We start from the raw sequence: 12,183 nt of genomic DNA, 5'->3' as shown, positions 1-12,183 counted from the left end.
ATTTTCTGCTAAGGACGTAATTAGTCCAGGCACTTCGTTCTTCGCCTACACATTACACCAACGTGCACCTAATTTTACGCAAATATAAAGAAAGGGCCTTGTTTAGTTCACAGAGGCCACAGGGGAAACCTACTACAAACCTCGATTGACACATGAAAATGGAAAATAAAAACAAAACGACGGTTTAGTCATTATTTAAAGGCTCCTAATTACGTTATAAGCAGTAAAGTTTCTTCGACCATTAGATTCGTTTAACACCCCACCCCCCCTTACCGCCGAACTTGAACTTGGTGTCATAGAGAGTTGTTTCAGAACTCGGGGAACATTGCGGACAACAGCAGTATATGACACTCTGTAACGCTTGAATAAGTAATTTTCTACAAAGGCTGCAATTAACTTACACATAATGAACATGTATGGTAAGTTACCCACATCATGCTTCCTATTTCAACTAAATAGAAATAATGTGCCTCTGATGAGACCGGGACAATAAACTATACACGTTTTGCATAACGCATGGAAATTGGGAGAAAGCGAGTACACAGTAATAATTTTAAAAACTCCCAATTGACCTATGCACTTCAAACTGCGCTTCAGCCACGGCATATCCGCCGTTTTCTCTAAATGTGGAATTACTGCGGCCTTTGGTCCGCCCAGGTCAGCGGAGAGACTTGGTAAGCGTTTCATATAACACCGCTAATCAGGTCGTAAACGAAGGTTTGGTGATTTTCATTTAGCCCCAAGTTATCCCCCACACTTGAAAATGTGCCTGTATATTAGTCCCAACATTTCTCACCTTCACTCAAAGTGTAAACTTCGTCAGTTATTTGGGTTTTCAGAAAACAGTGAAAATAGGCGTACCTTTTTGAGCGCATCGATCGCCAATAACAGCTCCACCGGAAAATCTTGCACTTTGTTGTGAAAATACAATTTGTTTCTGTAAAAGAGAAACTTAGCAGAGAGAAACAATGGCGCAGACAGAAAGTCATTCACCCGACGCCCAGGCAAGAACAAGCACCGTCGCAGGGCTGGCATTAAAGAAACAAAAAGGAAAATCCCCAGATTTCATGCTTTACGCAGAAAAACAAGTTTGGCGAAGCTGTATTTTGTTTCTTTACTTTAATTTATTATATGTAATACCCCTTTTATTGGGAGTCTTTCACGTAATGAAATAAGTCGTTCACTGACATAAAAATTTACAGCTTTGCCCGTAATGCGTAAGCACGCAGTGACGCGATAGTTGGCGAGGCAGATTGACTGAGATGTAGAATACTGGTGTTATGAATATTTGGGTTCCGGTTTCGAACTGAAGTGCACGAAGTAGACGGAAGGTGAAGACGGCGTCAGTGCGCGGTGGCAACAAATTATACTTCTTTTTAATTCTTGCACCACCCGATTCATGGCCGATCTCCCAGAGTGGGTTGCGCCATTTCTCTGGCAAGCAAGCAAAGCAAGCAAGCAAGAAAGCAAAGCACAGGGCAGGGCAGGGCAGGGCAGGGCAGGGCTTAGGCTAGCTAGCTTGAACTGTGTTAGCGTTATATGTGCACCGTGTGTGCTCGACCAGGCTAGCCGGGACGGCGCTGCACTCCTCCGCGAAGCTGCCCTGTGTTCAAAGAGCGCGCCGGAAGTCCGCAAGATGCTTCTGCCGTCTGCGTACCGCAACGGAAAGCTGTTCCACGCCTCAACGCTTGACGTTTCAGTCGTCGCAACCCTGTGTATACGTGCGTCGCCGTTTATATCCCCAAGAGATACTCCTCTGTCTTCGCGAATCTCCAAAACCTCCACAAGTGTCGCTTGCCCACGTCATCCGCGCGTGTCACTTGTTTTCTACGTCCTGCGACCTGTAAAGTCAGTGTTTTTCGTGCAGCGCTGCCCTTGCAACATAAAGTACCGTCTTTGTGTGTGCCGATTTGACGCGTTTAAGATCCTGCGTCCCCGAACCACCACACCTGGACTGCCAGCCGTTGGTCGTAAGTACGAGGTACAGCGGCAATAATCATCGAGGCACAATGAGAATCTTTCTTTTGTTTTTTTTCTTCTGTTGTTGTAATTTTATCGCAAATGACTTTGGGATATTACAACGACGGACGGCCGGCGGACACCGGCTGACCACAAGCCAATGAGAGGAGTGAGCCCAAAACACCTATCGCTTTAAAAGAACCCAAGAAGTGTTGTTTCCTCATGTGGTTTTCCACTGGAATAGCTCACCGCGTGTATCATTAAAATACTCCAAAATGTTGTAAGATGTAAGATATAAATTCACACAAAAAGTTTGTCTGCTTTATATGCTTTAACGCATGCAGTTTACAGAACTGCGATATCTGCTGCTGGTGCAGAGCTACGAATTTGTAAAATCCGTGCTTCTGTTTTTCTCGAACTTAAGAATGTTGAAAATTCCTTTTAAAAAATTGAGTCCTTCAATAGAAATTATGCTTCCAACAGTCACTAGAATTTAACTTTCTCTCTCAAATGCAACACATTTCAAAAGGTGCAAGGGTTATCCCAGTTTTACATGTCTTTGAATAGGCAGCATCGGAGCTGGGCCGGAGCTAAAACTTCCTCTTCAGCACCGTTTTAATGCTACCTCAATTTTTTGCGCGCTCAAACATGTGCCTCTACATCTATCTATCTATCTATCTATCTATCTATCTATCTATCTATCTATCTATCTATCTATCTATCTATCTATCTATCTATCTATCTATCTATCTATCTATCTATCTATCTATCTATCTATCTATCTATCTATCTATCTATCTATCTATCTATCTATCTATCTATCTATCTATCTATCTATCTATCTATCTATCTATCTATCTATCTATCTATCTATCTATCTATCTATCTATCTATCTATCTATCTATCTATCTATCTATCTATCTATCTATCTATCTATCTATCTATCTATCTATCTATCTATCTATCTATCTATCTATCTATCTATCTATCTATCTATCTATCTATCTATCTATCTATCTATCTATCTATCTATCTATCTATCTATCTATCTATCTATCTATCTATCTATCTATCTATCTATCTATCTATCGATTTTCGAGCTGTTAACGACTGTTGCAGTAAAGAGCAGACCTTGTACTATCGTAGCAACAAAGAATTCGCACAACATGGACACTATGCATCCTGGTCCTAGAGTTTTACTCTCCTCGTTCACTGCCCAGCGGCGTCCCAGATCCGAGAACGCGCACATAAACGAAAACTGGGGATACTCTACCCCGCCATCTTAACCTCAAAACAGATACACCTTCTGCAGTTTAACCTGTGGGATTTGACGTGCCAAAACCGTGATCTTATTACGAGGCATGCCGTATATAGGAATGCCGTATGCATGCCGTATGCGCTTCCCTTCTCTTGGCACCCATTCTGTAACATTAATGGTCCACCGGTGGCCTGCTCAGCTCTACGTGGGCTTATACTGAACCGTAAGTGCAGATAATGCATGGTTGAAAAGCTCCAGAGAAAGTAGCTACCCCGGACCGAAATCCATTATAGGAATTACGGTAACGGCCAAGGCGATATCGTTGCAAAAGTCTATAAGAGCCGATTATCGTGAATTGCCCGGGCTAAACGTGAAAGCGGAAACACCAGCATCGGAAGTTACGAACGCGACAGGAATCACGCGCTTATATTGCGGCATTAAGCTTTTTCGTGTGCTTACGGCCTATTAGGGAACACACATCTATTACCAAGATTGATTTTGTTTAGCTAACTCTGAGAAATTACAGGATGTAATTTTTATAATAATTCCAAAATTGTAATTTAATCAAGAGATAATTGAATTCGGATGACTCAAAATGTTTACATTCAGTTTCATCACTCCTACTTAACAAAGTGAACAAGAAGTTGTCCTCTGGGGCTTCTTTCCACCTGGTACCTTCAAGTCCCTTTTATTTTTTCAATTCCTCATACCATACATGACAACCTTCAGTCCTGTTCCTGCATGTGAGTTTTGTGTGGGCTTTATTTAACTGCGAGACATCATCTGACATCAGAACTTCCGTTCCGGCACTTTTTCTCGCGCATCAGATCACACGTAGCACAACACCACTTCAGCAATACGGTTGCATCATCCCAGCGTTCGCTGAGATTCCACCAATATACGGAAATCTTCGTTGTCACCTGTTATAAAACACAGCATTCGCCACGTCACGTCCCAACTGTTCCGTTCGGTCGACGACTCTCTTGGCATCATCGGCAGTGATGACATCTTTCCAGGCGCCAACTTTACCACTGCGTACGCAGCGAACACTAGACATTGCGTCCAAGAAACCTGAACACTGCACTGAGGCGTGGAAGGACTTGACCCCTTCGGAGAACCTCGTGTCCGCTGCCAGATTCTCGAATGGGATGTAGAGGAACTCTTCCATGTATTTATTGGTCTTGGACTTCATGTAAGACACGGTGCTCTTCTCCTGACACTTCTTGAATACGCTTCTGCTCTTGAAGAGCTTGTGCTCCACTCCCAGGAATGTCGAGAGGCGTTTCACGGCCTCCTGAAAATTAGAATGCAGTTCTTCGTAGTTGAGCCAGAACACATTGGGGTCGTCCCGGTGGTCGCACCAGGACCGCAAGTGGGCGAAGTATCCTCGGTAGTCGACGGCGTCGCCGCAGAAGAGGTCCAGGAAGTCGCTCAGCAGGCCGTCACTGAACTCGTACGCCGGGTACGTCCGGAGTCGTCGAAACATGCCCGCACAGACGTCGCGAGGATCGCGCACAAGCACGACGTACTTGGCCCGCAGGGACTTCGGGATGAAGTCGTACGGAAGGTGAGACGTGATGACTCGTGGACTGAGGGCGTCCTCGACGGCTTCCGAGCCTTCCAGCTCCAGTAAGGGAAATGTCCGGAAGAGGCTGGCGGCTTCCTTGGGCGAGGAACCATCGTGAAGAAGAACGTACAGAATCTGCTGCATCCACAGCGTGCCGCACTGGGGATAGGTCACGAGGAAGATGTCGCCGTCCCTTGGCTTGTACTGAAGGCCGGAGACGACCGCGTACGGTGGGTAAAAGTTGGCGAGCCGGAGCCCGGATATGACTTCGTAGAACGGCAAAACGCGCTCGTCCTCCATGGTCGCCTAGGGATCTTTATATGACGATTTACGCAAGGTGCTGCTTGCGGCCTTTGCTGATTTCTTGTTGGCTTCCAACGCCGGAGTGCTTGAGTACCGGTTCCCTGTCGGCGAAGGAAGATGCACTTGAGATAGGATGACGTCTGTGCGTTAAATGAATTGTTTTTGCGTGCCTCCTGTTCATTTGCTAATGCGGGCTAATATTTGAATTTTCGATAAGTCTGAACAGGAGTTGGAAAGAGCGGGTGGTGGTTCTAACGATTTCTGTTGTTTTTAAATGGTTAGTATAAAGAATTCCCAATATGAATCAAGAAGTAAGCGCACATGTCGTTTATCACAATATTCGAACTACTGTTACGATAACTTTGTTTAGACTGAATGTTGTTTGTTTCGAACCTGGAAGGCCGGCTGATACTGTCATAAAATATTACTGTCCCCACAGCTGCCACTGTTCGACCATAACAGGAAAGCTCGAACAGCGAAAAATTCTTGTTTATTTCCTTTGTAATACGAGGATACCATTGAATCTCATTAAGCTTGGAGAGAGAGAGAGAGAGAGAGATAGAGATGAAAGACGGGGAGGTTAACTAGAGGCGTGTTTCCGGTTTGCTACCCATATTGTACAAAATACTCAAACGTCTAAAATGTAGTACTTCCTTCTTGGGAGAACTCACAGGCGAGCTTACTGACGCCAGAAGTGCCTTCTTTCCTACCTGTTTTCTTTTACGGTTTACTTATTGCAACGCATTCATGCACTTATCGCGGAACATATGGCAACACAAACGTGAATAAAGAAACCTTGACGTAATGCTGGAGAACATGCAAAATATAAACAAACTATTTGATTACATTTATGTATACATGCCACTACAAGCGTAGATCAACGTCAGTGTCTCTCAAGCGATGTTCGCGCGCGCACGCTAAAAATAATGACGGGCATTACCGAAATTCCGACAGGAGGTCTACAAGCACCGCCAAGACATTGAGATGACTTTTTGCAACAACCAATAGCGTTGGGGACTTTAGCGAAAGTGGATACTTTGTGGTCCGGTGCGACTGTCCCAGAATTCCCCCCACTTACCTTTCGTATATCCAAATAACAGTCCCTCTTGCTGAAGCACGCCGTCGACGACGGATAGCCGGGCGAAGATTCGCGGTCTCTGGTTTAGAACGACTTCGTAGCCAGCCGCTTGCAGCAGAGCAGCCCAGCACACACCGATGCGAGTCCTCCTTCAGAGCGCACTGCGCTGGCTTGTCAGGGTACCTACGCACGGAGCGATGACCTATACGCCTAGCTTTCCGGCAGAGGAGTAGACCACGCGACGGAAGGTGAGCGAAACAAGAAGGAACCCCGTACTAGAGAAAGCGAGAAGTCATAATCAGACTGTGACCGAATATTGCGGGGTGGGGGGGGGGAAAGGGGGGGGGGTAGCGAGGAGAGAAGAGGAAAACAAAGCACACTGAGTCACGCAGCCAAGAAAGTACGGAGGGCGAGAGATGTGCTTGCGTGTACAAAATGGCAAACGAACGGTTCGAGGAAAGGACCTCAGTCGGCTATAACGCAGCGGGACCATTTTTGGAACCGGTGAAGCAAAGAAAGGACGACGGAAGGAAAGAGAGAAAGAACGCAGCAATAATAATAATAAAAGAAGAAGAAGGAGCGAGAAAAGCACACCATAATGGTTTCTCTCTCCTTTCGCGCTCTCCTTTTTTTCCTCTGGCGGCGGGCGCCGCTGTAGCCTGGTTCCGCATAGCTGTGCAGCGGGCGCGTAAATATTGCGTCGGCCTCTTGATGGCTTATTTCCGCCGCGCGAAGTAAAACGCCAATGAAACAGACTGGCGCGGCATCAAGTGGTGAAGCGTCGGTTCCGTAAAGGCGCCGGTCTCGACGCCATTTTCTAGCTCGCGAGGCGGGTCCATTCTCTGCGACTCGCGATGATCGCGCAGAACGCGCATGGGGGCTAACGATGCATTCTGAGGCCTACGGCAGGAAGCGCTGCACCCTCTTGGAGAACGAGGTCACCCCCAAAGTTTGACAGTTCAATTTCGAAACGTCGATGTAGTAAAAGGGCAGGCGTACTCATAAGAGGTACAAAGACTGCAGTACGGATTAGAGAGCGGGTATATAAATGACACTCTAGTTGAGATCTAGAGGAGAAGGAGAGGAAGAAGACTCACCTCGTGTCTCCATGTCTGAGTTGGGACTGTTTTGCACTAAGCTTCACCAAAATACGCGCCAAATACCCCATATTAAGCTTGAAGAAGACATGTGCTTTGCTTGGGCACATCTTTGCATGATGTGCTCACACTTGGACACACGATGATGTGTTAATGAATTGAAAATAGTTTCCGCGATTAAGCACGTCAAAACTACGATCTGATTATGAAGAGCACCGTTATGGAAAAAAAGCATTTGTGGCGCAATGGTTACAGTATTCTGTGCTGCCGTATTACAGTAATCTGTGCTAGAGGTCCTCTGTTCGAATCCCGCTAAGGACAATTTAATGTATTTGTTTATAAAGGAAATCACAATTTAGCCAGAAGGGCGAAACAATAACTAAATGCGATAGCAACATGTTAGAATATTACACGCAGTGTAAGATTCCTAGCTGCAGTGGCAGTATGAACTGAAATAAATGTAGGCCGATTATGTAGAAACGAGCTCTTGTGCTAGGGGTCCTCTGTTTGAATCCGGCCCTTCGCACAATTTCATTTACGTTTATTAATTACAACCAACGTCTTTATTAGCGACGTTACCACCACTTTTCTGTTTCGGGTATGTTTCGAACCACTTTTCTGAGCCGATCCTGGAGGTAGGGGAGAGCAGTGCAACAAAATTACATCCTTTTCAGATTTGAGCTCTCTTATTGTTTCGCATTTTTAATATTTAAGTCTGAGAAGATTTAAGATAAAATACATGAGCTGTCAATGTTTTGTTTCCTGACATTTGTTTGTGGGACTGCCAATCTCTAAATTCTGAGGAATAGCCTTTTCAAGAATGTAAGACCTGGTATGGGCAACTTAAGTGATAGAATGGTAGGGCAATATAGCCCGCATATATACCGCATGTCACATAGCATGGCATGGCATATAACATACATATACCTACATATACCCGGAGCCTCACGGCGACGGCGACGATGACGGCAAAAAATTCGCTTAGAGTGTCCACATAATTGCTATCGCAATAAAACGCGACAAGCGCCTGAACGCACAACCGATTGTGAGTCAAGACGAAGACCCAATCATGTGAATACATTTAGTTGTACACATATAGTATAATAAATAAATGCCGCTATTTGCTGTCCCCCTCCATTGGCCGTGGTTTCCTTGGTAGTAGAAAATTTTTTTTACTTAATTTTTTTTCTTTCAAAATTTATACTTTGACACATCGTGTCCTATTCGTTTTATTTAAATTCGGCAGCCTGCGATACTTCGGTGCAGCAGGCAGGGCTTAAATCTTTCGTTTCTTTTCCGAACTTTTACTCGCCCAACACCATTTTCTGTCTTGCACGTGGGAAATAATTAAGGATATTCTATTCCGCGGGATGAGGCATGGGTTTATGGTCTAATTGTTAGAGCATCGGTGTGCTGTGCTAGGGGTCGCCTGTTGGAACCCTGCCATCGACCACTTTCATTTATGTTTAATTATAAAAAAATATTGGGTTTTACGTGCCAAAACCACGATCTGATTATGAGGCACGCCGTAGTGGGGGGACTTCGGAATAATTTCGACCACCTGGGGTACTTTAACGTGCACCTGAAGCTAAATACACAGGTGTTTTCGCATTTCGCCCCCATTGAAAATATAAAATATTTGTATAAATACATATAAATATATATTAGGAACATAAGGGCGACCAGTGGTCTCAGGGGCACATACCCAATAGCGCATATTGGCTCACATTTTTAGGCTGCACTATCCCCGGGATCGGCCAACTATAAGAGGCTGGAAACATACCCGATACAGAAAAGGGATGGTAACTTGCTACGAAAGACCTTGTCTTCAAAAAAAAAAAAGGAAATTAAGGCCGACGCTCCTCCAACTCCCCTAAGGCAAGGAGTGACGCGATAAAGTTCGGTGCGCAATGACTCCGCCCTATATCTCGCTCCTAACGCGCTCAGGAAGAATTTATCTTTCATCGACATCCATTGGAGATTGAATCGCCTTCCAACTTTTTTGACGGTTGCGTTGAGGACCATCCAATGTAGTTGTTTCCAAGCATGCAGTAGCTCACGTAATTAGTGTTTTCTGGTTCTAAATAAAAACGCCGAAATTCGAAAACAACATTCATGCGCACTTCTGCTCCTTGAGTGCAGCGCTAATAATGACTTGTTCAGCGAGCCATGCCCATAAGCTTGGGCGCAATATAGTGGGAGACCACTGCACGCAAAGAAAGCTCCAAGGTTAGTTTTTCAAGGATATAAGGTTATGTATATACCGGGTGGTATACTTAACTTGGGCATCACCTCCACTAAATCTTAAGTGGAAGCGCGATACACAAATGTATATACAACTATTTACATGCGGAAAATTAGCGGTAATCGCACAGGCTGGTACAAAGGTCAGAGCTCGAGTAGTCATTCTACAACTTTCTCTTCATCTCTCTCTTGCGCGCACGGTCCTGTCCGAATGCACCGTAACAATATGCGAATTCGGCGCAGCTGGAAAGAAACAAGGTAATGTTGTTTTTCGTCGCTTGGAGATACTCAGATTACTTTTTGTATTCAGCCTAATTAAATAATTAGTCCAAATTAATGAATCGCCTTCTCAATTATTATAAGCAGATGAAAAGTGTCAGTGAGAAAATTGTAGAGCAACATGCGAAACTCCCGATACAGCTTTCTGTTGCTGAATACGTGCTACATAAAATTGTTTTTCCGAGCCTAAAAGAAGGCTGCGAATCTACGCATAATTGCCGCGCTACTTTTATGAGCCACTTTTGTGTAGCACATATTGAGCAACAGAAAGCTGTATCGTGACTTTTTCACGCTGCTCTAGAATTTTGTCATTGACACTTTTCATCTACTTATAATAATTGAGAAGTTGATTAATTATTTAAGAATAATTATCTAATTAGGCGGAATGCAAAAGTAATCTGAGTATCTCCAAGCGACAGCTCAGCAAACAACATTACCTTGGTTCTGTCCACCTACGTAGCATTTGCATATTTTTAAAGTTTGGCCCAAGTTAAGTGAAATACCCTGTATAGTGACATGTAGAAATGATGAGATAAATAGGAACGGAATTGGGCGAAAAAACAACTTGCCCAACCCACAACCTGCGTGCGTTGCACTAACAAGTGCGCTACGGCGTCGGCTGTTCCGACGTCCACATTCTAGGGTGTTTATGTATGTTTACAAGATCTAACCCTAATGATGATTATGATGATGATTTATTGGCATCCATTTTTAAACGGGTAGTGAGAAACAGTCACCTAGCGCGCTTGAGCTAATAAGGTATGTTATACATACTTATCAGTCTAGCATTTTGCCTTTCTCTCCTTAATCTTTTCTCTCTTCCTTAAAACCTTGTAGCGTTACCTATACTCGGCGACAAGTTTCTGTGGCAGCACAGCCAAAGCTACGAAGCCGAAGCACACATTTTTTTTTTACTGCGCATCGGCATGTAATCCGCAAATGCAAGCACCTGGAAGCTGCGCAGCGTAAAACAAATCTTACAAATTCATATTTTTTTGTTCAACAGTTATTTCATATCAAATAGAAAGCTTGCTTAGGAAAATGATTTCCGTTAATTGCCGTTATTAGTTTTCGCTTTCTGGTGTCCATGTCTGGTTTTCGCTGGTCCTGTACACCACCAGCAAAACGTCGGCACTACTTGGCGTAGTAACACAAAAGCAGAAGCTCCGTGCGCATAGCTTTGACCTGTCACAGAAAGTTGTCGTCAGTTATAAGCATGTAACGGATCTGGTCCTTTATCAATATCTTCCCTACTTTTTCCCCACCAGTACTTAACCGTCACTTGCTTATCTCGACTGATCACCGGTTAATGCTTCAATCCGCTTTAAATCCTAGTGCTTCTGGGAGGTACCCGTTTCCTACGAGTATCGTTAGGTGAATACCTTCGCATTCAAATAGGATGTGCTGAGTTGTCTCCATATTTTTGCTGCAGCCGACACACGCCTCGTCATGTGGCAAATATTTACTCGGGTATGTTTTTGCCCTTAGGCAATCAGCTCGGGCCTTAAATAGCAAGGCGCTGCCCTTTGTATCCTCATACGGGTTTCCCCTTCTAATTTCTTTCTTGCCATCGCTGTAAACATGGTCTTCTTCCCCCATCATTTTGCGTCCAATTTACTGCCTCTGTTTTTCTCACTTTCATCTTAACTCCTGGTTGTCTATGTACACTTTCAAATACCCTGTACTTGGTTACTAACTTTCTTGACCTCTTCCGACATTCTGTGTCTACGCTTCTGAGGTACAGTTATTTGTGTGCTTCAGCCGCCCATTGATTTTCATCCATGTTCCCGAGCCTTTCTTCAAAACCAATTTTGATCTGTGCTTCACTGACTTCAAAAGAGGCTCAACCCATGTCACCCTGCACTGCCTCGTTTGCGTTTTTACCGTGGGCTCCCAAAGCCAACCGGCCTACCGATGGCATTTGTGAACGTTAGCACTGGCTCCATTACTGATTTGCAGATTCCACGCACCACCTCATATTTACTGTAGCTTCAAAGAGTTCTAAGTTTCATTATTGCTGCATGCCGCTTCCCCTTTATTTTCAGATTATCTTGGTGGTTGCATGAGTGAGTCTTTCCTTCGTTTATGTATACGCCGAGGTATTTATATTGCTTGACTATCGGTATGACTTCGTGTTGAATTGATACCACGTCATTGCTCGTCTCTTCTTTAAAGGCCAAGTTCAAAGGCCATTTTTAAGGCCTAGATTTGTCGTGGCATTGTCAAGCATATTCGCAATTCTAAGTAAATATCTCGCATTGCCCTCTAGTAGCACCATGTTATCCGCATGCATACGCCCAGGGGCCTTCTGTTACACACTTTGCCCATTACGAGTGTAAAATAAATCAAAACCTAATTCACTGCTTTACAGTCGCCTTTCTATGCCCTTAACATAAA

At 44.4% G+C, this 12,183-nt stretch overlaps 1 protein-coding gene across 1 annotated transcript; it reads right to left on the bottom strand.

Moving 5' to 3' along the window:
- Window positions 1–3,907: 3,907 nt before the first annotated feature.
- LOC119462729 (sulfotransferase 4A1) lies at window positions 3,908–7,488 on the bottom strand. The gene is made up of 2 exons (XM_037724015.2): window positions 6,167–7,488; window positions 3,908–5,189 (listed from the first exon to the last, which is right to left on the bottom strand). Exon 2 carries the CDS (start codon window positions 5,083–5,085, stop codon window positions 4,135–4,137), a length of 951 nt encoding a protein of 316 aa, XP_037579943.1. The 5' UTR covers window positions 5,086–5,189; window positions 6,167–7,488; the 3' UTR covers window positions 3,908–4,134.
- Window positions 7,489–12,183: the final 4,695 nt, after the last annotated feature.

Source organism: Dermacentor silvarum, chromosome 8 (assembly GCF_013339745.2).
Source record: "Dermacentor silvarum isolate Dsil-2018 chromosome 8, BIME_Dsil_1.4, whole genome shotgun sequence".
In the NCBI taxonomy this organism is placed as follows: Eukaryota; Metazoa; Arthropoda; class Arachnida; order Ixodida; family Ixodidae; genus Dermacentor; species Dermacentor silvarum.
Note: the sequence above shows the minus strand (reverse complement) of the source record. Positions and strands in the feature narration are given on the sequence as shown.

What these genes read in the sequence shown, in the direction of transcription:
- LOC119462729 (XM_037724015.2), bottom strand. Translation starts at nt 5,085, where the DNA reads ATGGAGGACGAGCGCGTTTTGCCGTTCTACGAAGTCATATCCGGGCTC.